The sequence below is a fragment of the Squalius cephalus genome (assembly GCF_949319135.1).
Source record: "Squalius cephalus genome assembly, chromosome: 11".
Classification (NCBI taxonomy): Eukaryota; Metazoa; Chordata; class Actinopteri; order Cypriniformes; family Leuciscidae; genus Squalius; species Squalius cephalus.
The window spans coordinates 1,890,092-1,915,948 of NC_137132.1; the positions used below are offsets into that span (position 1 = coordinate 1,890,092).

The window sequence follows — 25,857 nt, forward strand, 5'->3', positions numbered from 1 at the left end:
AATAAGCTATATTTTATGATTGCTTGCAGCTATATACATATATACATGTACAAACACTGTTTCACAAAGGCACAGCGGCCACCTCAGCAGTCAGCACACAAGAAAAAAAGAGAAAAAACACAGACTTAATAATTACGAAACTTTGATGTGGTTGAAGAGGTGAAACAGTCACAAATTCCTCTGGAACTCAAACATAAAACTTCAAAACAAAGTTTACGCAGTTGCACAACTATTTACAACAAATATATCCTTCTTAGTACGATTTATGAAGAAAGAGAACAGCATCGACAGTTGATGGTTTCAGCACATCCTCCTCTGATTATGGTGTTGTGACTGAAATAGTGCGCGCGGCCGCACATGCGCCAAACAGTTTTGTAAAATGATCTATGATAAAATAAAAATGATTCATACATAATTTTACAAAACGGTTTTGCGCATGAGCTCCCGCGTGCACTATTTCGGTCACAACACAGCAATCAGAGGAGAACGGTGGCACTGAAACTGCGCATATACTTTCTCTCTTGCATGCTCATATTTACGATCACAACATGACAAGCACACAGCACTCAGACTATATGTATAGCCTATATAATTTTTCCGCCAGCGAGGTGATGTTCCACGTTCCTAAAGCCAGTTTCCGTGTCCAGAGATGGGGTCGTCGAGGCCCCCGACTTCGATTTCCGCCCGATCCACTATGCACCGCCCCCTTATGGTCCCTCCTGCAGGTGGTGAGCCCACGCGTGGGTGGCCATGCCGATCGACATCTCGGCCCTTGATTTGATTTGCTTCATAATGGGCTTCTGAACTGCTCTTAGTCTCTCCCTAAGCTCCATAGGTATCTAACCCTAACCCTCCCTGACCCTAGGACCTCTTTGCCTTGGGAGACCCTACCAGGGGCATATAGCCCCCGGACAACATAGCTCCTAGGATCATTCAGGTATTCAAACCCCTCCACAACGATAAGGTGGCAATTCAAGGAGGAGTGATTTTTAAATACGTTTTTCTTATTCCACAATCGATATTGATTTAAATTAAATTGCTTTATTTTTGTCCTTGCTTATAGATGAGGATGACAGAAGTTAGCCACTTTTGTTCCAACAGAGGACGAAATGTGTCGTTATCTATGAGTGTTGAGTGATGTAATATCCTTTAAAGTGGACGCGTGGAAGCAACGTGAGACAGCTTGAAACAGCTTCACAAAAAGGTCTTTTCAACCTCATAAAAGTATCATTATTTCTGTGATACAATAGTTCAAATGATCATAGAAGTACTGGGATAAAAGTTTTAAGTTCAAATATAAACACTGATGTCTATGGTAGCGATCAAAATAGGGTAAATAAGCTTTTGGTAGACACTTGGTGCTTAAAAACGCATTTATCGATAATATTGTTCCGCCACTAGGTGGTGACAAGTGACTGTTAAAACATGTTTTTATAATTAATAAAATTTATAAATAGTTTGCAAATGATTTAAAAGCGCTGTGTTACAGTATACTTGTGATAAAGTGTTACCATTATTTCAAACTGGTCGCCATTAAGTGTAATTGTTCCTTTTGTATGTGATGGTGTGATTCTTCTTTTTCAAAAACAACACAAAATAAACAAAGTAAAGATGAATTGGACTGATAGCATTTTTTTTTTAAATTTAGATTTCCATAGATATATTTTGACCATGATAATCATGTAGTGATAAATCTGATATGGTGACAGTCGTGGGTCAGGTGAAACACACACCACTTCCCTCTTTTCAGCTACACATTTTGAGGAGTCGCTTTTACAAAGGTCTGTTTACACAAGCATTACAAGTCAAGTTGATTTATAACAAACATTTGTGATTTAAAAAACCCTCTTCACTATATCCTGCATCTGTAGTCTGGTTTGTAGTTTGTCCATTTTTTTAGCTGTTAGTTTTACTTTCTTTTGGGAGATAATAATATATGAAGATGTAAATGTTCCTCTTCAGGGAGACTCCTCACCGCTGCCTTCTACCGCCGGCAGGATCTGACAGTTCAAGCAGGAATCTGTCGCTGAACCACCGGATGGAGATTACACCAAAGATATATTGTATGCACTATCTACATATTAATCCTAATTCACTCCGAGTCTTTATGGTGAAGATGATCTTACCACAGTATCTCCAGTTTACAGAGAGGATTCTCCAGTCCAGCAGAGATCTGCTTCACCCCTGAGTCTCCAAGTTTATTCCCAGACAGATGCAGTTTTCTCAGGTATGAGGGGTTTGATCTCAGAGCTGAAGCCAGAGCAGCACAACCTTCATCTGTGACACCACAATCACTCAACCTGTAGAGAACAATGACACACATTAAGCCTATATCCAAAGATAACAACATAACATTTAAATAATAAATAACATAATGCTGTCAATATGAAATATATACAAATACTCATTAGTTCACTTTGTTAAAATACAGCAGTTAGGATAAGGGGATAGAAGATACAGTTTGTACAGTATAAAAATCATAATTTCTATGGAAAGTCCCTATAAAACATGGAAACCCAAAGTGTGTGTGTGTATGTGTGTGTGCTCAATGTATTTCTAAACATTTTAAGGAACATGTATATGTGTTAGGGCTGTAAGAAAAAAATCAATTCACCTAACTATCGTGATTTTTCTTATTCCAGAATTGATATTGATTCAAATTAAATTGTTTTATTTTTGTCCTTGCTTATAGACGAGGTTGACAGAAGTTAACCACTTTTGTTCCAACAGAGGATGACGTGTAGTTATGTATGAGTGTCGTAATATCCATTTCAAGTGGACGTGTGGAAGTGACGTGAGACTGAATGCACTGAAAGCCCTCGCACTACTCATATGCTGAGAGAGAAATAAGACAGTGGAGCTGCACGATTAATCTTTAAAATACTGTGATCACCATTCAAACACCCACACGATATTCTTCAAATTTGTCTGTCTATTAAACCTTCGACAAAATCATATTGCAACATTTTAAATCTGTGTTGGAGCTGCCGCTGACCCAGAGAGAGTTGTCATGAAACAGCTTCACAAAAGGTCTTTTAAACCTCATAATAGTATCATTATTTCTGTGATACAATAGTTCAAATTATCATAGTACTGGGATAAAAGTTTAAAGTTCAAATATAAACACTGATGTCTACAGGAGCGCTCAAAATAGAGTAAATCAGCTTTTGATAGAAAATTGGCATTTAAAATAGCGCATTTATCAATTACATTGTTTCGCCACTAGGTGGCGACAAGTGACTTAAATTATTTTATTTGTAATTGAATTATTTATTGAATAGAATGTAGTACTGTATGATGCTTAAAAAAAAAACTCAGAAAGATGTAATGCATTTTTGTAAATATGCCTAATTTTATACATCATGTACAGTCTGATGAGTGTATGATTTAACGTTTCCTCATGGTCTAGGTGTATTGTCCCAGCCCTAGTGTGTGTGAATGTGTGTGTGTGTGTGAGTGAGTGAGTGTGGGTCTGTGTGTGTGTGCTTCTCTGTATGTGCTTCTCTCTCTCTCTCTCTCGCTGTGTGTGTGTGTGTGTGTGTGTGTATGTTCTTAATGTATTTGTAAACATTTAAAGGAACTCTTAATACTAATGTAATTAATGTAGAATAAAGGCTGTTTTAAAGAACTTAATGACATTTTCTGAATTTCCGTGACCTAATCTAAACTGAGAACTATCTAGAGTTAATACGTTGTGAACAAAGCATTATCTAACTTTTTACATAAGAGCTAATTAAACAATAACACTTTGTTAATTACAGTGACAATGAATGAAGAACTCACTATTTGAATATTGTCTCTTAATATATTAACTACAGCTTATATACTATTAATTAACTATAAACTAATAGTTTGCAAATGATTTATAAGATCTGTGTTACTGTATACTTGTGATAAAGTGTGACCATTATTTCAAATTTGTATGTGATGGTGGGATTCTTCTTTTTCAAAAATAACAAAATAAAGTAAAGATGAATTTGACTGATAGCATTATTATTTATCTTTTCAAGATTTCCATTGACATGGCGATATATTGTTATTTGTGTGTTATTTTGGCCATGATAATCATATACTGATAAATCTGATATGGTGACAGTCCTGGTTCAGGTGAAACACACACCACTTCCCTCTTTTCAGCTGCACACACACATTTTGAGGAAATGCTCATGACAAGTTAATTTACACCAAACATTTGTGATTTAAAAGCCCTCTTCACTGTATCCTGCATCTGTTGTCTGGTTTGTAGTTCGTCCGTTGATTTAAATGTTAGTTTTACTTTCTTTTAGGAGATAATAATATATTAAGATGTAAATGTTCCTCTTCAGGGAGACTCCTCACCGCTGCCTTCTACCACCGGCAGGATCTGACGGTTTGAGCAGGAATCTGTTGCTGAACCACCGGATGGGATTTACTCCAAAGATATATTGTATGCACTATCTACATATTAATCCTTATTCACTCTGAGTCTTTATGGTAGAGATGATCTTACCACAGTTTCTCCAGTTTAGAGTGAGGATTCTCCAGTACAGCAGAGATCTGCTTCACCCCTGAGTCTCCGAATTTATTCTCAGCCACATCCAGATATCTCAGGTATGAGGGGTTTGATCTCAGAGCTGAAGCCAGAGCAGCACAACCTTCATCTGTGATACCACAATCCCACAACCTGTGGAGAACAATGATACACTCTCTTAGATCAAAACAAAACTTTTTTTTTCTTAATTGTGTTTATAGTTTGTGCAATATCTCTTTTTTTAAACAATGAATTCAATATGTCAGCGAGTTTTCTAACAGACTGTTATTCTAAAAGATTATGCCTCTATGGGAGAGAGAAAGTGTCAAAGGTGAGAGGACCCAAACGCAAGAGGTGCAGGTTAATGGAGTTTATTCAGTTACAAAAGAACTTAGGCAGTCTGCCGTTCAATAAGGAAAATAAGGGTTTTGATCATGCCAGTGGATTTGCAAGTGTAAACTCAGGAATAGTCCTCAGTCATGGACAGAGATCTCTCACTGGCAGCAGACAGATGATGAAAAGCGAACAGCCCCAGTCAATGCCCACAGCACCACAGATAGAGACCAGAGAGACAGCAGGGTAATAGAGCAGATTGCTCAGAAGAGAAACAACTCCACAGGCATGAAGCGGCTAGCAATAATCTGGCATAGAAGCCTGAAACAACTAGACACTAATTAGCAAGAGAGATCAGAACAAAGGAAAAGCAGGTGCAATCTCAATCCGCGACCGCGCTGATTACAGTTACGAACAGGTGGATAGGGTGCAGGAACGAATCAGGTGAGAGAGAGGGAGAGAGAGAAATAAGAGGAGGAAAACAAACCTACCTCATGGCAGAAAGATTATATAAAAATGATATAATGGAATACATTTAATACATTTGTATTTTTCTTAAATATAAATGTATTGACATTTTAATTAAATTAAAATGAATACATAAAAAAGTCTAAATATAAATGTTTATATACATTAAAAATATTAACATTAATCAGGTCATTGATAGGTGGAGGGTTTAAAAGCTGAAGTGTGACACTCATATTATTTGTTAAACCATTCATTTATAATATTTAAGTAAGAAATGTAATAATGTTTTAACAGTGATGCTTGTTCCCAGTGTTACTTACCGAGCGTGTCTAGTTGCAGTAACCACAGGCATCAGCTTCTGAAGAACTTCATCTCCAGTGTTTTGCATGACACTAATTGAAAATAAATAAATAAGTTAATTATTAATGCTAATAATAATAATAATAATAAAAATATTAATTCATATCACAAGTAAACAATACATTATACCTTCCTAAATACCCTTTAATTAAACACTGCTTTATAAAGGACGTGAAAAATTTGTTTTAGTATATACTATTTTGACATATCAGATTTTTTGTCCTGTCCGTTGCTATGGTTATCACCATGACGACATTTAACTCCCAAGTTGGGGGGGTTGCATCAAAAAGTTGCATCAGCAAATTATTAGCAGAATTTTTTTTAGCACACAAGATTGTTTGCTTGTTGTTTATTTACCTACTTGTTTATTTCGTAATTTACTTTAATAATATAGTTTTATTGTCACGGGAAATGACGTGCACGAAATTTGAATCATTGTCCAACATTTTGCAAGCAATTTGTGATAAAGAAAAATGATAATGAGACATTCATTTATTTTCTTAATACTCCTCTTGTGGCCCATAGTGAAAAAATGCATATATTCATGAATCAAGAAGTGTTTTGTGTTAACTAAGTTGTCTTTTAAATGAGAAGTAAGCTAATCTAATCTTATGTCCTCACAGCGCGTCAGTTATGCGATGATGTGCTATGAAATTATAGCAGGGCAAATTAACTGTAATATTAATTTAATGATAAAAGTAGCCTAATAATAATAACAACAATTAAAGCTGCTAGCAGCGATGAAAAGGGTCCTTGCACCCGTTACATTATTGTCCGTTTAGTGTTCAGTGATTAATTTGCACAGAAACAAAAGATAACATGTATGCCTTCATCTCCGAATACATTATTTGTGTCTTACATTTCATAATGAACTTTCCATCAGTTCTTTTACATGAATTGGAATGTATGCAAAGGATTGTGGGAGATTGAATGACACGAAGGATCAACTTGATGCTTCCTTCAAAATGAGCTGAATTAAGGACATGAATTAAAGTCTGTCTTCAAAAGATCCTTCAAACTGAGACGGCCTTCAGAGGCGCTTGATGACGTGGCAGTCGAGATATGCAGACTTACTAGGACACAGCCACGGTTTGAGAAACACCCGCAAATTATGTACAATATCCCAGAAATCAATCTGTGCCCCGTGATTTAAACACCTCTGATTTCTTAGTTTCTCTTTGTTCATAATGTTTTAGACTGTAATGATTGTACTCAGTGTTACTTACTGATCTTTTCTGTCTCTTACTAAGCTGTTCAGGTTAAACGCCTTCAGTGTCTCCTCTGAGGACAACAACACAAACACTAAAGCTGACCAATGAGATGAGGAGAGTTTCACATCACATAATCCTCCATACGTATGAGATTGAGCTTCGTTCACCAGAGAAAGTTCACCCAGTTCATTCAGACAGTGAAACAGATTGATGTATTTATCTGGAGAGGGATTCTCACTGATCTTTCCTTTAATATAGTCAACTGTTTCCTCATTGTTGTGAGAGCTGTTTGCTGTCTGTGTCTTTAGTTCTTGTAAGAGACTCTGATTAGACTCCACTGACAGACCCAGAAGGAAACGAAGGAAAAGGTCCAGATGCCCATTTTTACTGTCTAAAGCCTCATCCACAGCTCTCTGATGGAGATCACATAGTGAAACTTTGTCGCCATTAGTTGGTTTGGTAATCTGGTCAAACACATTGATGTTATTGTTGATAAAGGAGAGATGCACATATAGAGCTGCTAGATGTTCCTGAATGCTCAGATGAACAAAGCAGAAGACTTTCCCCTGATACAAGCCCAACTCCTCTCTGAAGATCTGAGTGCACAATCCTGAGTAAACTGATGCTTCTGTCTCATCAATGCCACACTCGCTCAGGTCTTCCTCATAGAAGATCAGGTTGCCTTTCACAAGCTGCTGATAAGCCAGTTTCCCCAGTTTGACAATCATGTCTTCATCTTTCACTTTCTTCTCATAGTCCTTCTCATGTTTGATGTTGGTCTGAATGAGCAGGAAGTGTGTGTACATCTGAGTGAGAGTCTTGGGAATCTCTCCTCTCTCTGCTTCACTCAACATCTTCTCTAAAACAGTGGCTGAGATCCAGCAGAACACTGGGATTTGACACATAATAAAGAGGCTCCTTGAGGATTTCAGGTGTGAGATGATCCTGTCGGCCAGACTCTGATCACTGATTCTCTTCCTGAAGTATTCCTCCTTCTGTGTGTCACTGAAGCCTCGTACCTCTGTCACTCGATGGACACACTCAGAGGGGACGAGATCCGCTGCTGCTGGTCTGGAGGTGATCCAGATGAGAGCAGAGTGAAGCAGGTTCCCCACAATGAGGTTCGTCAGCAGCTCGTCCACTGAGGCTGATTCAGTCACATCACACAGTTTCACATCGCTCTGAAAATCCAGAGACAGACGACACTCATCCAGACCATCAAAGATGAATGAAACCTTATACTCATCACTGGATATGTCCATTTCTTTTGTTTCAGGGAAAAAGCGATGAAGAAGATCTGAAAGACTGAGTGTTTTGTCCTTCATCAAGTTGAGATCTCTGAAAGCAAGTGGAAATATGAGCTGGACGTCCTGATTCTCTTTCCCTTCAGCCCAGTCCAGGATGAACTTCTGCACAGAGACTGTTTTTCCAATGCCAGCGACTCCCTTTGTCAGCACAGTTCTGATGGGTTTGTCTTGTCCAGGTAAAGGTCTAAAGATGTCACTGCATTTGATCGGTGTGTCCTCTGTTTCTGCTCTCCTGGACTGTCTCTCAATCTGTCTCACCTCATGCTCATTATTGATCTCTCCACTTTCACTCTCTGTGATGTAGAGCTCTGTGTAGATCTCGTTCAGGAGTATTGGGTTTACCTGCTTTGATATTCCCTCATACAAACACTCAAACTTCTTTCTCAGATTTGATCTCAATGTGTTGAGGACTTCAGCAGGTTTAGAGTCATGGCTGTAAGATTAAAATACCACATTATTACACAAGTTGGAGAAGTAAATAGCCATAAATTACAAAATAGATTATTTGTTTGCTGTATTATGGGACACAAAAAATTAAACAACATCAACAAAAGGCCTGTATTTTACCTGAAACCAGGATACATGCTTTCATTAAAGTCTTGTGGTTGAATCACAGGCTTGTACACAGTTTTGTTTTTAACTGGTCTGGATAGAAGATTTGACCTTAAATCTTTTTTGATACTATAAGCATAACTTTTATAGAAATCATATACCTGAGATTAGGCCGTTTGTCTCCACTCTTAAACTCTATTGGGCGATCCATAGACTGGTTACTCTTCATAGACACACAGCTGGACTCTGTTTTTTGTCTCTTCTGCTGGACTGAACTGGTTTTCAATCTAAGTAAAATAAAAAGCATACAGACTTATAAATGTTGTGCACTTTTACAGGAATCTTCTATCTTAGGAAAGACCAGGGAGTGTTGTAACACTTTTGCTTTAGCGTCTGTAACTCAGTGTGTTTTGCACTGTCTTATAAACTTGGATTATAATTATTTTGAAAAATTAAAACTGGTTTGCAAATGTTAAGCATGATTAAAAAAAATGCACTGAGAAAAACTGTAATATTAGGAATTCGAAACAAACAAATAAAAAAAACCCTTTAGAATTATAGAATAACTGCAACTCAAGTGAACATCAGCCACGATCACATGACCCTTTTCAAAGGCACAATGGAGGACGAAGGCTCAACCAACTTAAGGGACCAATGTTTAGCTGAGCTTTAAAGATAAACCACCTTACTGTACTCTTGCAACAGTACTCTTGCTGTGAAACATCACTGTTAAGCATAACTTTTATAGAATTGATATACCTGAGATTAGGCCGTTTGTCTCCACTCTTAAACTCTATTGGGCGATCCATAGACCAGTTACTCTTCATAGACACACAGCTGGACTCTGGGTTTGAGCTCTTCTGCTGGACTGAACTGGAACAGAGAACAGATTCAGTTTAATCCTTTAGATTAAACTTTAGATCAATGTCTTTATTCTTTATGATAGGAACCATATTAATATAAACATTCTTTCATCAAAAGAACTTTGAGATAACTTTATAATCTTTTTACTTAATATTTCATGTTTTATAGTTTTAAAACAAAAACAATAGGCAAAATTATATATTTTTTCTGTAAACTCTTTGTGTGTGTGTGTGTGTGTGTGTGTGTGTGTGTGTGGGGGGGGGGGGGGTCAACACTGATATTTTTCTGTGATTTAATACAATATTTAACAGTGTTTGTTGAAAGTACCTGCATCCTGGAGGAAAATCTCCATCTCTGGATCCTTGTGAATCAGCCATGATGAAGCTGCAGGAGAATCTGATGAGTTTGATCTACTCCACTGACTTTGAATGAAGAAACATTCACATGCTAAATTGAACATGTTCAGTCGGGCAAAAAAATAAAAATAAAATCCCGACCCACTAAACACAAAAGTCCTCCAACTTTAACACCAAAAAGATACATGGATATTCCTTCTTAAACGTTAATAAAAAAAAACTTTGATACTGTTTTTTCCCCATGTCGTATTCATATTTTTTCTGCTCAAAATGGCGGCAAGAGGACTTACATTCACTTTTTGTGTGTGACGAGAGTGAGAGAGTAATGATGTTCCAGATACGCTCCAGATCTCAGGGACCAAAACACACATTCACACTATCACACAGAACCGAGAGCACAAAAACATACACTTACCTCGGCCTGAAAATAACTCCAAATGGTAATTTTACTTTGCCTGTGAATGAACTCAAAGAGAAAGCTCAAAGGGCTTTCTATGCCATAAAAACATCAATCAAAATTGACATCCCAATCCAAATTTGGCTCAAACTTGTCAAATCAATAATTGAACCAATTGTTTTATATGGCAGTGAAGTGTGGGGTCCTTCTATAAAATTAGATTTTTTTAAATTGGGGAAAAACATCCGATTGAAACTCTACATTTAGATTTCTGTAAAAGACCTGAGCGTAACGAGGAGTCCTCTGTGTCAGCTGGTGCTGAGACTGACTGAACTCTCTCCAGCAGAGATCAGCAGAGATCAGCACACCTCAGCACACACACACACACACACACACACACACACACACACTCACACACATTCGGCCTGCACAAATTATCAACACAGAACAAGACGAGTACATCACCCAATGGACAAACACCATTAAAAAGCAACACAAACTGGAATGTTATTCGGCACTAAATCGAGAATACACTATTGCGAACTACCTGAGCACAGTGAGTGATGTGAAGCTCAGGAAAACACTGACCATGTACAGACTCAGTGAGCGCTGTCTGGCCATAGAGACGGGCCGGCAGAGTGTGTGTGTGGGTGTGTGTGTGTGAGAAAGAGACTCAGTGAGCACAGTCTGGCCATAGAGACGGGCCGGCAGAGTGTGTGTGTGGGTGTGTGTGTGTGAGAAAGAGACTCAGTGAGCACAGTCTGGCCATAGAGACGGGCCGGCAGAGTGTGTGTGTGTGTGTGTGTGTTTGAGAGAGAGACTCAGTGAGCACAGTCTGGCCATAGAGACAGGCCAGCAAGAGTGTGTGTGTGTGTATGTGAGAGAGAGACTCAGTGAGCACAGTCTGACCATAGAGACGGGCCGGCAAGAGTGTGTGTGTGTGTGAGAGAGAGAGACTCAGTGAGCACAGTCTGGCCATAGAGACGGGCCAGCAAGAGTGTGTGTGTGTGTGTGAGAGAGAGACTCAGTAAGCACAGTCTGGCCATAGAGACGGGCCAGCAAGAATGTGTGTGTGTGTGTATGAGAGAGAGAGACTCAGCGAGCATAGTCTGGCCATATACAGATGGTGGACAACCAGAATGAGACTTTTACCGCCGCCGTTCCCGCGGCGGCAAAATTGGGATGTGTATTTGCTGCCTTTTACCGCTGAGTGGCGCTGTAATCACAGACTTTGAAAAGTGTCCGTTTATTCTCTTTATGACGTAATCTGCCGCGGCAGTAATCTGATCTGAGGTCACAGATAAATTCAAGATAAATATTGTGGTTAAACGAATTCAAATTCATTAAATTATTCATTAAATTTAAACAAAGTAGACACACGTTAACATTGTGTGCCCAGTTTTTCTATAATTTAGAAAGGCTATGTCAATAGGTTACTTGTCATTTACTTCGTGTTATTTTAATGTGTTTGTAGATTTATTAACTGAAACATAACAGTGAAAATTAAAACATTTTCAGGACTTGCAGTTATACCGATGTTAGTCGGTTTAAGCATTCTTTGTTATATTCAGAATTAAATAGGCTTACATGTTGTTATGATTATCAATTGAATTATTTAATAAATAATCAACCACAATGCCTATTACTGCCGCAGCAAAAATAAACCAGTCGAATTTCAAAGTCGTTCGCGAAATGACTAGGCTATACCGGGTGGCGCAAGTGACAGGGCAAAACAGCAGCAACTGCGGCATTTTAAAAGGTAAGTTTCCTATCTGTTTATTTAAAAAAAAAAAAAAAAAAAAAAAAAAAAAAACATGGCGCAAGATCTTGTAAAAAAAAAAAAAAAAAAATAAGTATTTGAACAAAAATGAGACTGATTGAATATGTAAAAATATAAACAAACAAAGCAGAGAATAAAACAAACTTTTAGGGAAAAAATATAGGCCTATTATGCTACAACAGAATTGGTTAACATTAACGAAAGCAAAATATGTAAAAATACATTTCAAACAAAATAAAACAAAACAAATTCTTGGCCGAGTGGTAGGCTATAACTTACGTTTCAATAATTCAGATGACACGGGTTCAAATCCCGAACAAACATGGGCTAGACTACTTTTTTATTATTAATGCAGAGAGATTTGATAGTTCTAAAATATTGCTACACCATATTGTTTTTTTCTCCTATAGCCTATATTAAATATTTTATATTTATAAAATAAAATTACCATTCATTTCCATTTTACATTAGGGACAATTTTTATCCAACAGAATGGCTGAATTAACATCTGCATCATAATAATAATAATAATAATAATAATAATAATAATAAATAACTAAACAGCACAAGGTCTTGTAAAAACACTTTTTTTATTTTTTCGACACATAATTTCGAGACAGTAAATTGCCAATGTTAAAAAAAAAAAAAAAATTAAAAAAGAATATAGCAAACTTTTAAAATAGACAAAATAGTAGACCTAGGCTATTCAGACGATAGCTCTGTGGTCAATGCGTTAACAATAGCCTCTCGGAGCTTCAAACGATCTGAGATCGAATCTCAGTGTAGCCGACAGTGTTTATGTTTTTCCGTTCTTGATGCTTAAATATGCATCTGTTTATTAAAGTCAATCATCTTGTTTAATTATCAATTGTACATTACACATTACACATACACAAAACCCATCGCACATTTCAAGGTACGAATAAAGTGTCGGGACAGGTTATTTCTTTAAACAGGGTTGCATCGATTGAGTTTATTCCCTTTGTGATGCAAAATAAGAAACACAGAATCTTATTCTTGCAACATTTTAAATTTCTATTGTCAAAGAAATTGCAGCTAAATTAAAAAATTAAAACGGTACAAAACGAAAAAAGTTCAAAGCAACATAAATTAAGAACAGGCGTTTTTCTTTGCCTCTCTCGTGCTGGATATTTTTTTAGTAAGTTTGGTCTCCCTCACTGCGCGCGGCGAGTCTTTCTCGAAATTAAGCATTTCAGCGTAAAAAAACACCATACAGCTGATAATACTGTATATGTCGCTGTGTGTCATCCACACAAATCACGAAAGAAAAAACTGTAACAAATATCTTTTGTTCCTTCAAAGATACAACATGCCTTGCTGAATTCACCTTACAATAAAACGAGGTGGGTCGCGAATTAAAGAGCTCTGTATCTGCTAAATTGAAATTGTGTGTGGAAAACCTTTAAATACAATCAATAAAACTACAATATATAATTTAATAAGATATAGGGCCTACTGTACATAGGCTATGGACTTTTGGAGATTTTGAGATTAATCCTTTGCCTTTGCCTGCTCATCAGGCTGGCTATCCGACACTCTGCATATGAAAGACGGAACATTAACACCTCTGTCCTGCACCCCCACGATAAAGCAACTATTGCCTTCTCCAAACCCCCCACAGGCTAGCTGAGTTTGCAAAACAAAACAAAGAGTTTGCCACTCGTCGTGGTGTGCCAAAACACTTAATTATAAACTTCAATATTTCATTCAAAACAATCTCAAAACGCTTTGTGACATTTTGAAAAGCCGTGGATGCATTACTGCCACTGGAACCATGAACGCAACAGAATACTGGTTCTGATTTTATTGTTTGTCGTTTAAACGTTATATAGGCTATATATATATATATATATATATATATTTTTTTTTTTTTTTTTTTTTTTTTTTTTTAACAGAACTGCTTTTGAAATTACGATTGGAATTATTATAGGCTACAGAAGTAAAGTCATTGTATAATATTTGTTCCTTAGTGTAAAATGGAAATGCATGGTGATTTTATTTTGTAAATAGGCTATAAGCAAAAAACTATGTTTTAGAACTAGACAAATCTCTCTGCATCAACAATAGACTATAAAATGCATTAATAGGCTAATATAAAAATATCAGTAGTCCAAGTTTTTTCGGGATTCGAACCTGTGTCATCTAAATGATCGTAATGTAAGTTCAACCACTCGGCCACGATTCACTCGTTGCGACATGGCCTAACGTTCCAGTGTGTGTTCGCTCACACGAGCGAGAAGCGCTTCATTCAAATGAACGCGCCGCCGCGTTTGTCGAACACTAATTCAACATGCCAGAATAAAACCTGGCTTTAGAACAATGCATAGCGCCACTCGTCGTGGTGTGCCAAAAAATGTACAATAATTTAGTTTCATTTATTTCAGTGTTAATGTTTGAGTTAAAAAAATCCTCTACAAATTAAATTAACACAAAGTCGGCTATAAGAGTCCTTTATAGGCTACGTAAAAAGCAAAGGGCTTACAGTCTTAACATTTAGGCTACTTTGCTTAAATTCGATACATTTATTTTCAGTAGGGCCTAATAAATTTGTATAATTTCAGTATGCTTTACCAACGCTATGTATTCAATTAAAGTTCCAAGAGGTCTGGTGTCTATATTTCCTTCCCAGCTGACACTAATATGCAAGTGCACAGCAAAAATCACAACTTAGTTAAAACAACAAAGTTATTTAAGGTGTCTCAACTGTACACAGTCTACCCTACAGTGTGAATTCGTTACAAGGTTTCATTTAATTAAATTAATGTGCAGCAATTTGTACAAATAGAGTCTATAGGCCTACTATACTGTTGTAGCTATTAAATAATCTCATTTAGTATCATATTTGTTAAAATATTATAATGTTATTTTTTTCCATCTATGTTGAATATGAAAAGTGAACAGCACGAGTAAGATAGGATGCATTATATCGAGAGATGGATATGGAGTGGGTCAGACATGATTTTGACCACTTCATTAAGTTTTGTTTAGTAGAAAACCTTTCTTTAAAGTGAATTTCGTTTTCTATAAATTGTATCTTAATTTTAATAAATTTTTCATCAACCAATTACCTGGATTTAATAAGTAAGAGAAGCAAATATAACAGACACTAATCATGGAGGCGCCCGCGCGGTCACTTGCATTGCACGTCAGCTGGAGCGCATCTCATCCTCCTAACTTAACGAAACTCAGCGTATGCCTCACACAGACATGATAAATACATCAAATACACAAAGCTTGAAATGTCTTCAAATGAAATAATTCAAAACGAAAAGAAAAAGTCTACTCTCTGATTATGTCTTTATGTGCATTTCTCTCTAGGTGCGTTCACTACAAATATGGCGATCGTCAACTTCATCTTTGCAGTCGACACTGTCAGAAAACACTAGTTTATTGATAAAAATCAATGCATGCATCACCGGATTTACAAATACACATCTTGCTTGTTGCACGCACACATATTATGTCAAAAAAACGAAATATTATGTTGAAATAACATTATTATTAATAATACATCTTTTTATTTGATTAAATGCTGATTGTTGCGCTTGTTCAATTTAATAAAATTAAAACTTTAATTGTGATAATTAAAATGACTGAAAATTAAATATTTAGTGGCCAAGTTTTGCTAATTTATTATATAGGCTATTATATGCCTATTGCCTATATTAAGTAGGTAATATTAAGACAAGGCATATATTAAGTTATTTTAGCTGTTATGAGAAAAATAAATCTAACGAAATCTAAAATCTAAATCTAATAAATCTAAAAAAAAATTCTAACGCCAATTCAACATGCCAGAATAAAACCTGATTTTTGAACAATGCGTAACGCCACTCGGCCTGGTGTGCCAAAACACTACATTTTAAACTTCAATGTTTAATTCAAAACAATCTCAAAACGCGTTGTGACATTTTTTTAAAGCAGTAGCCTAGGCTATATACATTAAGGGCATTGAAACCAGGATCTTAACTAAAACGCGTTCCGCGTAATCTCTCAAAAATGATGCCACACTACTCCATGTATTTTTTTTTTAAGGACTGCTTTTGAAATCACTATAAATTACTATGCAATTGTATCGCTCACGAGAGCTCTTCATTTATCTAATTCCTCAATAGAATAGTAAAAATATTCAGCGTCATTGCTCCTAATATCGTCTCTATTTTTAACTTTTGATTCTATTTTTTCAGTTCTAAAATTGATTCTATCTTTGGTTCTATTCTGTTGTACCCTAATAGGCCTATTTATATGAAAAATATGCCTATTAGGCTTAGGGTTTTATATTTAACCCACTTACATTTTAAAATACGGCAATTGCTGCTGTTTTGCACAATGTCCCTTTGCGCCACCTGGCGGTCATTTCGGGAACGACTTTGAAATGTGGCTGGTTTATTTTCGCCGCGGTGATTTCGCCGTGGCGGCTGGCGCGGCGGTAATAGGCATTCTGGTTGTCCACCATCTGTACCCACCTCTGTGCAGAATTTAAAATGAAAACTAGTGATATGTGAAATATGCAACTGTATCTTGCAGAATACACTCTAATAAATAATTTTGTAATTAAAATGTGTGCTTGTGTGTGTAGTTTAAATGTTGTGTTTCATCTAAGGCTGAGTATACAGTATATAACCATGATTGACTACACTTAAAAAATGATTAGTTGAATTTACTAAAATGTTTTTATGGTAAGTGGTTCTACACAATAGATTTAAGCTACATTTAAGCAAATAAATTTAAAGCTCCAATATGTAGGAATTTTGTAATAAAATTTCCAAAAATAACTTGCACAGTGTGATATATTTCCTCCAGTTGTGTACTTACAATATCTCAAAAGTCTCCAAAGATTTTTTATTTCAGAGAAATTCCGATTTTAAATAACTGGCCGTCCCGGAAAAGAAATGTCGCGCCTCAGTGACGCAATGTCCGCTCTATCCTTTTTTTCCAGTGTGGACCATGTGATAGGATATTCCACCACACCGGATTTTTTTTTTTTTTTACAACAACTTTATTGAGTTTTTTTTTCTTATCACAATAAACAATAAAGGCGTCTGACAAAGAATAAAAAAAGAATAAAATAAAAAATATGACCCACCACACCGGAATATCACATGGTCAAATGCGGAAGTGGTGGTTAAAGCGTTATAGCCATAGACTGTATGGTTATAGCTGTTATGGATCACGATTACTCTTTGGCGAGTATTGAAGTGCCAACAAAACGAAAGCGTCCATATTCGGATACACGCGGAGTCACGGACTGTGTGACAAACGGAGGAATAAAACCCGGATAAATATCGGCCAGGCGTTTTCGAGATGGAGAGAGCTGCACGAATCTTGGACTTGACAGAGACTCTGCTCTCGCGAGTGTATTGATAGACAGGTAAGACATGCAACTGTCAATAATAGCACTTATAAACAAAGTTATATTGCTCTTTGTACTTCGGTAAGGCTTTTTATCACGTGTGGTGACCGAGATTATGGCAGTACAATTAAATACAATCGGATATGTTGTTAAAAAAATATATTTAGTCATTACTTGCAAATGTTCGTTCAAATTTACTTTTAGATATTGGTTTGAACACGTTAAACAACACGGCATTAACCATAAAAACGTAAAACTGCACAACATAAACCAAACAAATCATTTGACAACTAGCTGTAAGTTGTAACGGGATAATATAGCATAACATTTCACGTTCCTTGCAGTTCATTAATTATGATGACATAAAATAATACGATCAGACATACAGGTAATACAAAAACAAATAAATTACCTCATCCGTGATCATGATTCATTAATTCCATTTAGATACATCGCTAGATGGTGAAAACGCATTAAAAACGACATCTCCCATCGTCACCTCCTTCATAGCGTCATCAAGCTTCGCCTTTGTTATTGTTGGAAACTGCGCCCTCTTGTGGTCACATACAAAAGTTACATACTGGAGCTTTAATAAATTCAACTTAATGCATTTATTTAAATGTAGCCAAAATCAATTGTGTGGAACCACTTACCATACATTTTTTTGTAAATTCAACTATCATTTTTTTCAGAGTAGTAATGAAGTAGGCTACATTTACTTGAGTGTTTTTTTTTTTTTTGTTGTTGGAAAAATTGTACTTTTAAGAGTAGATTTTAACATGGGTATTTTTACTTTAACTCGAGTACATTTCTAATGAAAAAACTGTACTTTTACTTCGTTACGTTGGGTGACGTTCCTCTCGTTACTTTATTTTAATGCAATATGTGTTGTTAAATGCGTAGTTTATTCCAAGCGCTATGTATCTTTTTTTCTGGGCTTGAGCGATGCTCAATTCACAAATTAATCACTCTATTGCGTCGATTCTGTTCAAAGACTTCATCAAACAAGTTGGAAGATTAGTCTAAATCGGTTTGCGAATCAGTTTGAATGATCTGTTCTGTTCCTGCACGCACTGAATCGTCTGAAGTGATTTCAATTCACACTCAGAGTCGTAACAGGAAGATTTAAGAACATCAAGATCGTTGGATGAAGTGGCCGTGGACCTACAGTACAGTCAAGTGAGAGCAAATCTTCAAATGCATCATATTTTTGCCAGCGATGAAGATCTTTATTAGTTGAACATCTTCATAAGCTGTCTGTGAATGAATGATTCCACAGGACGATATATTCGATTTCATTTCACTCAGGTAATACATTTTACAACCAAACAGATTATAACGCCATGATAGCACTACTAGAAAGTATGACATTACCCGTTATTTTTGGACATATACTGTATATTAAATAAGCTACCATTGTTCACAGTTTATGAACACCTGCCATCCCGTGGTAGTTTGTGTGTATTGTTGCGCAGTGGCGTGCGAACTCGACTTGAAAACGAATGCCTTTGCCTGCCATAGACACAGTTAACCAGGGGCCTATACCATGAAGCTGGTTTAGGTGGCAAGCCAGCTATGTTTCAGTTTAGTTTCCGCCAACCCTGGGTTTTAGGTACTATGAAAGTAGCTCGGCTTTAATCGGTGTTCGTTGCCATGGTATCTTACGCTGCACGGCTAACCTGCTCCGGGGCAGGTTATGTTCTGGATTCAAGATCTCAGACTGAAGTTTAACCAATCAGCTGAAAGCAAAGAAACATATAGGTGACGTAACTTATTCCCAGTGTCTGTTGCAATGGCTTCACCTTTTCTTCCAAATCATGTGGACATCTCAGCGCAAATTATTAGACGAACACTTCGTAGAGAAAGAGTTTTTAGCCAGACAAAATCCCCTTGCCTTTCCTGATAGTTAGCCTTCTTGTATGAAAGATACAGATTTTCCGCGGAAGGAATGTCTTATCTTTGCGAACTTCTTGAGCCGCACATAAAGAATTTAACATGTCGAATTCATGCACTTACTGTACCCCAAATGGTATTGCTTTGCGTTTTTTTTTTTTTTTTTTTGGTAGTGGTACATATACTTGCACGGTGGGTGACGCACAGAAGCTAGGGGAAAACACGGTTTGTCGAACCATTTGCAAGGTGGTCCTCGCTCTGCAGGAGTACATGAATAGTTTCATTAATAGTGTTCCCAGGACATTTATCGACAATGTCCATAAAAGAGGGCTTTTATAAAATTGCCGGTAAGATATATTGATAGGGTGACATCACATGAACACATTGTTTTTTTTTTCAAAAAGCAAATTTCACAAATGTATAGCCTACTATACAATACAATACATGTTAAGAATTATGATAGGATTCCCTAGAGTCATTGCAACATGTATGCAGTCTATTGCTCCAATCTCCACTGCTCTAGGGGAACATGAGGCAGATTATGTTAATAGGAAGTCCTATCACAGCCGTAATGTTCTGGTAGAGATGATGTGAATATGTGAGATGATTATTTTCCGTGAGATGAATCTTTAAATTAATAGAAACATTAACATATATAACAATGATCTACTAAACATTTCATCTGCAGATGCCTTGTGGTCATGAACGTATGATCACAAGTTTGGATGCCAAATGGCCTGGCTCCAGTGCATGACCAGGAATTTTCCGTGAGTCTGTGTTGTGTCAGCGCTTTGAGGAAAGCAAGTTAAATTTGGTACAGTACAAAACACTGTTAATTTGAATTGGGACAGAAAAACCTAACCAATAACCCCCTATCATGACCCTCAGACAGGGCCACAGCACCGCTTCAGTGTGGCCCTCAGTAAAACCAGAGTGAAGATAGAGATGACCTTTGGCATCCTAAAGGCACGTTTCAACTGTGTTCTGCCCTTAAGAGTCACCAGAGCGGGCATCACAGATAGTGGCTGCATGTGCCATTCTGCACAATATAGCCACCATTAGAACGGAGCTAGAAACACCACAAAACCAGCTTCTCCCCGATTAATTTTTTGGTAACCTCTTCAGCTCACAGTCCAGGGGTCTCATTTATAAAACTGTGCGTAGGAACCTTACTAAAAGTGTACGTGCGCCCGAAAGCCAAAAATGGCGTACGCAAAAAAATATTCAGATTTATAAAACCGTTCGTACGCCAGAACCTGCGCAGAATTCACTTTATAAATCCCAGTCAGCGGAAGATTGTGCGCACATGCGTCTCCTCCCCGAAATAACCATATATGGAGCTTACAACGCCTAGTTTTACTATGCATATCCTCATCTGCATATCATTTGCATATGATTATTCATCCACGTGATAACGTTTAACGGTACAAGACACATTACATTAATAAAAATCAAGTAGTTGTCTATCCTTGCCTTGTTTTTGAATACATAAATCAAATAGTGTAAAATACATTTCAGAGAAAGTTTTTCTCAATCTTTTCCACTGGCCGAATTGTATTTTTAATTGATTTATATTTTTAATGGAAACAGATAGCCTTGGGCATTATTTGCACGAAACTATTTTCTCAGACAATCTGGTATTATCATGATAAGCAATTATCTCTGTGGTTATAACATTAAAACACAGCATGCCAGAGGAAAAGTGTTCAAAAACATCGCATCCACAGCAAATATTTCTATTGACTGAATTTGAATATAAAAATGTTGTAACTTCTCAGTAATGATTTCATGTTTAAGTGCTTAACTCCATTAATTTGAATGGCATATTTAATCTAAATGTTTATATCATAAGTAAAACATAGTTTAAATCATTATTTATTTATTTAAACTGTTATTTGCGTCAGTTTCACTAAACGGCCCAACGCGCTCGCTGGCGCGGCCATTTAAGAAGGGATGGATATTTGCTTCAAGTGACAGGCTTGGTGAGTGAAATTATATTTGTATTATCTTTCTGTATATGTTTAATTTTCTTTAGATTTTCTGTCTAAAAGTGACCAAAAAGACACTTAACTCCAGCTCACCATTGGTGTCGCCAATTCCCTTTGTCTCCAGAATGTGCGTACGCACGGCTCAAAGTTTGCTTAAAGGTGCGCACATTCTCCCGTCAAGTTTGTTTTTTATAGATCACAACCTTTGCGTGGGAACTGGCGTACGTACGTTTCCAGACCCGTTTTGTGCGTACGCACGCTTTATAAATGAGACCCCAGCTCCTTTAGTGAACAGTCTAGTTCGAGACTCCTTTTGTAAAAGGCCTTGACTGAGTCTGTTTCCACCTGAAATATAATTCCACCACAAACATGATCTTTACAAGTTTTCTGGAGGCTAATCAAATCACAAAAAGTTCCTTGACTTCCTACAAACACAAAATCAGTCCTGACTGTAATTTATGTCAAGGGTTTTAAATCCTAGTTCACATTTCTTCTTAAGCCCATTGAGGTAGAAGCTTCAGTTTCTGTGGCAGGTTGTGAAAAATCCTACAATAAAAGAGATGTGCCACACATTCAAATGTTTGCCATAATAAAAAGCCTAGTGCATTCACATCAGCAACTGTCTCAGAACACACAGACAGTGTCTTCATTTTTCTCCACCCCAATAAATAAAAGAAGGCCAATGTAAAGCATAACTGTTGTAAAGCAGGTTATGTTTCTGGTGTTCTGTCTGTTGCATACTGACCTCTGTGTGGGAGACTGTGTGTATGTGTGTTGGCTTCAACAGGGACACTGTATTTCCCTCTACTGCAGAACATACAGTCAGCCATATTTAAAACTTCAAAAAGTAGTAATGTATTGCACACGTAGGCTACCCAGTGTACTTGCTAAGAGGAGCCAGCACCATGGTCAGATTGTACAGCACCTGTAATCCCATCCATAATCGGCTGTCCATTATTGCTACTCAGAGCCAACTCCTCCGCCAGTGTATTCTGGAGGAGTGGCCCTCTACCGGTTTTCTGAATTTCACTCTTTATCTCTGTTTGCTACAAACAAGTGTTTGTGATAAAATATTCACAAAAATAATAAAAGGTTGTGGTAGCCTAAATACTCACCACTTTGAATTATATTTTCATATTTTGTCTTTATCTGCTGTCAAGAACGTTTGGAGTTGGGGTTGCATCTAAAAATCAATGAATATTAATCTTTCTTAGTATATACATGCACATTTTTTATATATTATAAAAATAGTCTAAAATAAATGTTTAATTTTACATGAATATAGAACGTATTTGTTTAATGCAATCAGCAATCTTTCTCCAACAGTCTTATATTCTCTTTGGCAGCAGACCATATTGTTTAGAGCTTGAAATACATATTTAAATTCATCGTAATTCTGAATGATTATCTCTTGCTTCACCGCGGAAAAATATATCGCTCTTGCTCTATCCATATCGAACGGGATTGGTTGTTCGGTGCTAACGTCACTTTAGTATGTGCACGCGCTCGTAGAGTAAGCCTGATTGCATCGGTTTGGTTTTGTCGACTCAAAAAAAAAACAATCCTGTAACCCCGTGTTTGTTCAACTACCATCATGGTACAGGCCCCAGTTTAAACATGCTTGCAGAAATATACATTTGATTATATTTTGGAGAACAGACAGAAGTAGATCCGTCAATGTACTTTTGTTTGTTTTTTTGTGTTCAGATGTTCAGTAGCGGTCATGAGCGCGAGCACATGTTAAGAGTTTTAACTCTTTCTTCTCTGTCAATTACATGCCTTTGAATGCAACACTCTGCAGATTCACTTTATTTCGACATTGTCTAATAATCCAAATGTAGTTGTATAAGTTATTATTATACAAACCAAAGGACAGGCAATGATTTTCGGGCTATACAGATGGCAGAAATAATGCTAGTCTCTTCTGTTTTTGTTGCAAAGATAGCCAATCTACTTATGAAAATAATAGTCATTTAAATAAAAAAAATCTAAATAATATCATTTTATAGATATGACGACTTCAGATGCAAAAGCCTCTAAGTTCCATCTGAAATTTTCTTCTAAAAGAGCATTTTTATCAAGCTTGTGTTTATGCTTAGTTATTTCACTTAAATGGCAATGAAAAGTAGGCTACCTATTAATTGTCATTAAAGGGAAATTACTGAACTTTAAAACTTTAATTACTGAAATATAAAAAGTAAATATCACAGTAATAATTAACTTTAACAACTTAATAAAATCTCTGAATATCATTTACTTGATAGTTTGAGTTGAACATACCGAAATAATGGACTAAAACTCCAACAAATAATTTTGTCTGAAATTTACAGTTATATTTAAGTTTGAAGTTTTTCACTAAAATAATTTAGTATTTGACTGACCAATTATTTATTTAAAATACACTTAGCTAATATATTTGTGAAATTTCCATCACAATATTTGAGAATGGATAATTAAACTAATCTGTTTCAAGAACCACAAATATTACTTAAATAAAATCAATATTATTAATATTTAACACGCATAAGAAATTAATTAAGTTTACTCAATTAACCCCCTGAGGTCGGCTATCGCGCCGGCGCGATAGGCTCGTTTTTTTTCGTATGAGTGCAAAAAAAAAATTAAAAAAAAATATTAATTTTTATCTTATATGCTTGTGTTATACATCAATCGATCCTGTTTAGTGTGTATTTTTTTTTGTGTATGCTCATAATAAAAACAAAGTGTTGTGCTTTTCGCCAAATAAAGAAAAATAAACATGATGCGAGTTCTGCCTACTCTCCGTCAGTGAAGTCAATTCTGAAACGCGTCCGAAAATGAACTGTAACTCAGCGAATACTCAGTCAAACAGGCATACAGTCACACAGGCATGAAGCTTGAATTATCTTCTTTCAAATGAAGTCATTTTTATAAAAAACAAATATTCACAGTTTATATAATATGTATGTAAAGAGAGAGATGTCAGTCGTTCTCATCTCAGCTAATTAAGTTTTAATGTGACTCCGCCTACGGAGACCGCGCTATTCAAACGCAAATGTGAGGCGATCCATACAAACCTGTGAAACGCCCACATCCGCTGGATAAGGCCGGTGAAACACTGGATGCGTGGCGTAAGCGTCTCAGCTGCGTGGCGTGTCCGTTTTTATTTCGGCTCCCATCCATGTTAACAGTTTAGAGTTTGCACACTGCCTGTGTGAGACGCGCGTCTCAGGCGCGGCACGAGCCGCGTGGAAAACGCGTGCATTCTAGAAATAGAACCGACGCCTATTTTTCACGCGACACGCAAGCGTCTTGGAAGCGTTTCCATGCAAAATTGAATAGGAAAATCTGTTTATTTGTCATTTTGACACGAATACATATTAATAAATGTCCTTTTGATGTTTAAAAGTGTCTAGGTTTTGACATAAATGCAAATATAAATGTAATTTTACAGAATATGATCGATTTTCAAATACTGCTGTATTGAATGAACAGCTTTTAGCAAACTCTATTGCTATACTGAGATGAGGAATATATACTGTATGTGTTTTGTCAAAAATAAAGTCATCAACTAACTAATGAATCCTTTACTTTGAAATACGTATGATAAAATGTATACTTTAGTTTTGAAAGACGTTGACTAGTTTTGAAAAGATTATAAAGTATGTATGTGCATGCATATATATATGTGTGTGTGTATATATGAAGAGTTCAGATGCAAAAGCCTCTAAATGCCATCTGAAATTTTCTCCTAGAATGATCATTTTTATGAAGCTTGTATATTTAAGTTAGCTATAGGTGACACGTCACCTGAATGAATGGCTCATTAAGTATGCAGGGACGTAGTCTCACCAGGTGTGAACTACTACATATGCATGATGCTGTTGGAGCGTTTACGCCCCATCCGCATATTGGCTTTCCAAACTAAAAGTGTTTCACAAAACTAAAATCAATGTATCGTTTTTTTGTGGATGATTAGGCAGGATGATTTTCATATCATTTTGAAGAAAAAACACTAGGCGATGAAATCCATTAGTCAAAAGTCTTATTGCCACATATTTAGTATGTGTTTTGTGGCCTTATTTCAGAAACTTTAGTTTTTAGTTTTTTCAATAACCACGCATAAACATTATTCTCTCAAAAATGCAGACATGTACATTCTTGTTGCTCACATATTATGGTAGCCCTGTTTGTGCTAAATAGTGTGTAATTTTTTTTTGCCATTAATATGTTTATAAGCAACTGAAAAAAGCACAAATGTCAGGGCATGTCAGAACATCTCAAGGACCCCAAAAACACCCCAGACCCCAGAGGGTTAAAACAACGCACCCCACCCCCACCCAACTCAACGGTTGAGTAAGCGCACGCTGTTTGAACTCTCTCCAGTCTCCAGAACAGTTCTCCTCTTCTCTTCTCAGCGTCGCATAATTAGTGCATTTCCTCTGTGAAATTCAGGTGTGTGTATGTTTTATTTTATCTGTATAA

The 25,857-nt window shown here is 36.6% G+C and overlaps 1 protein-coding gene across 3 annotated transcripts in view; it reads right to left on the reverse strand.

The window, feature by feature from the left end:
* The window catches only part of LOC307167415 (protein NLRC3-like), a 52,075-nt gene that overhangs the window by 18,065 nt on the left and 8,153 nt on the right, over positions 1 to 25,857 (reverse strand). The window contains exons 1-8 of one of the 3 annotated variants that reach the window (XM_079886501.1): positions 9,933 to 10,007; positions 9,501 to 9,614; positions 8,903 to 9,028; positions 8,757 to 8,852; positions 6,898 to 8,622; positions 5,632 to 5,703; positions 4,490 to 4,663; positions 2,127 to 2,300 (exon numbers count right to left, since the gene is read on the reverse strand). In XM_079886501.1, the coding sequence (XP_079742627.1) occupies positions 2,127 to 2,300; positions 4,490 to 4,663; positions 5,632 to 5,703; positions 6,898 to 8,622; positions 8,757 to 8,852; positions 8,903 to 9,028; positions 9,501 to 9,614; positions 9,933 to 9,982 (2,531 nt within the window). In that variant the 5' untranslated portion in view covers positions 9,983 to 10,007. Of the gene's footprint in view, positions 1 to 2,126; positions 2,301 to 4,489; positions 4,664 to 5,631; positions 5,704 to 6,897; positions 8,623 to 8,756; positions 8,853 to 8,902; positions 9,029 to 9,500; positions 9,615 to 9,932; positions 10,028 to 25,857 lie in introns of those variants that run through there. The other 2 variants (XM_079886503.1, XM_079886502.1) reach the window with 2 other exon arrangements.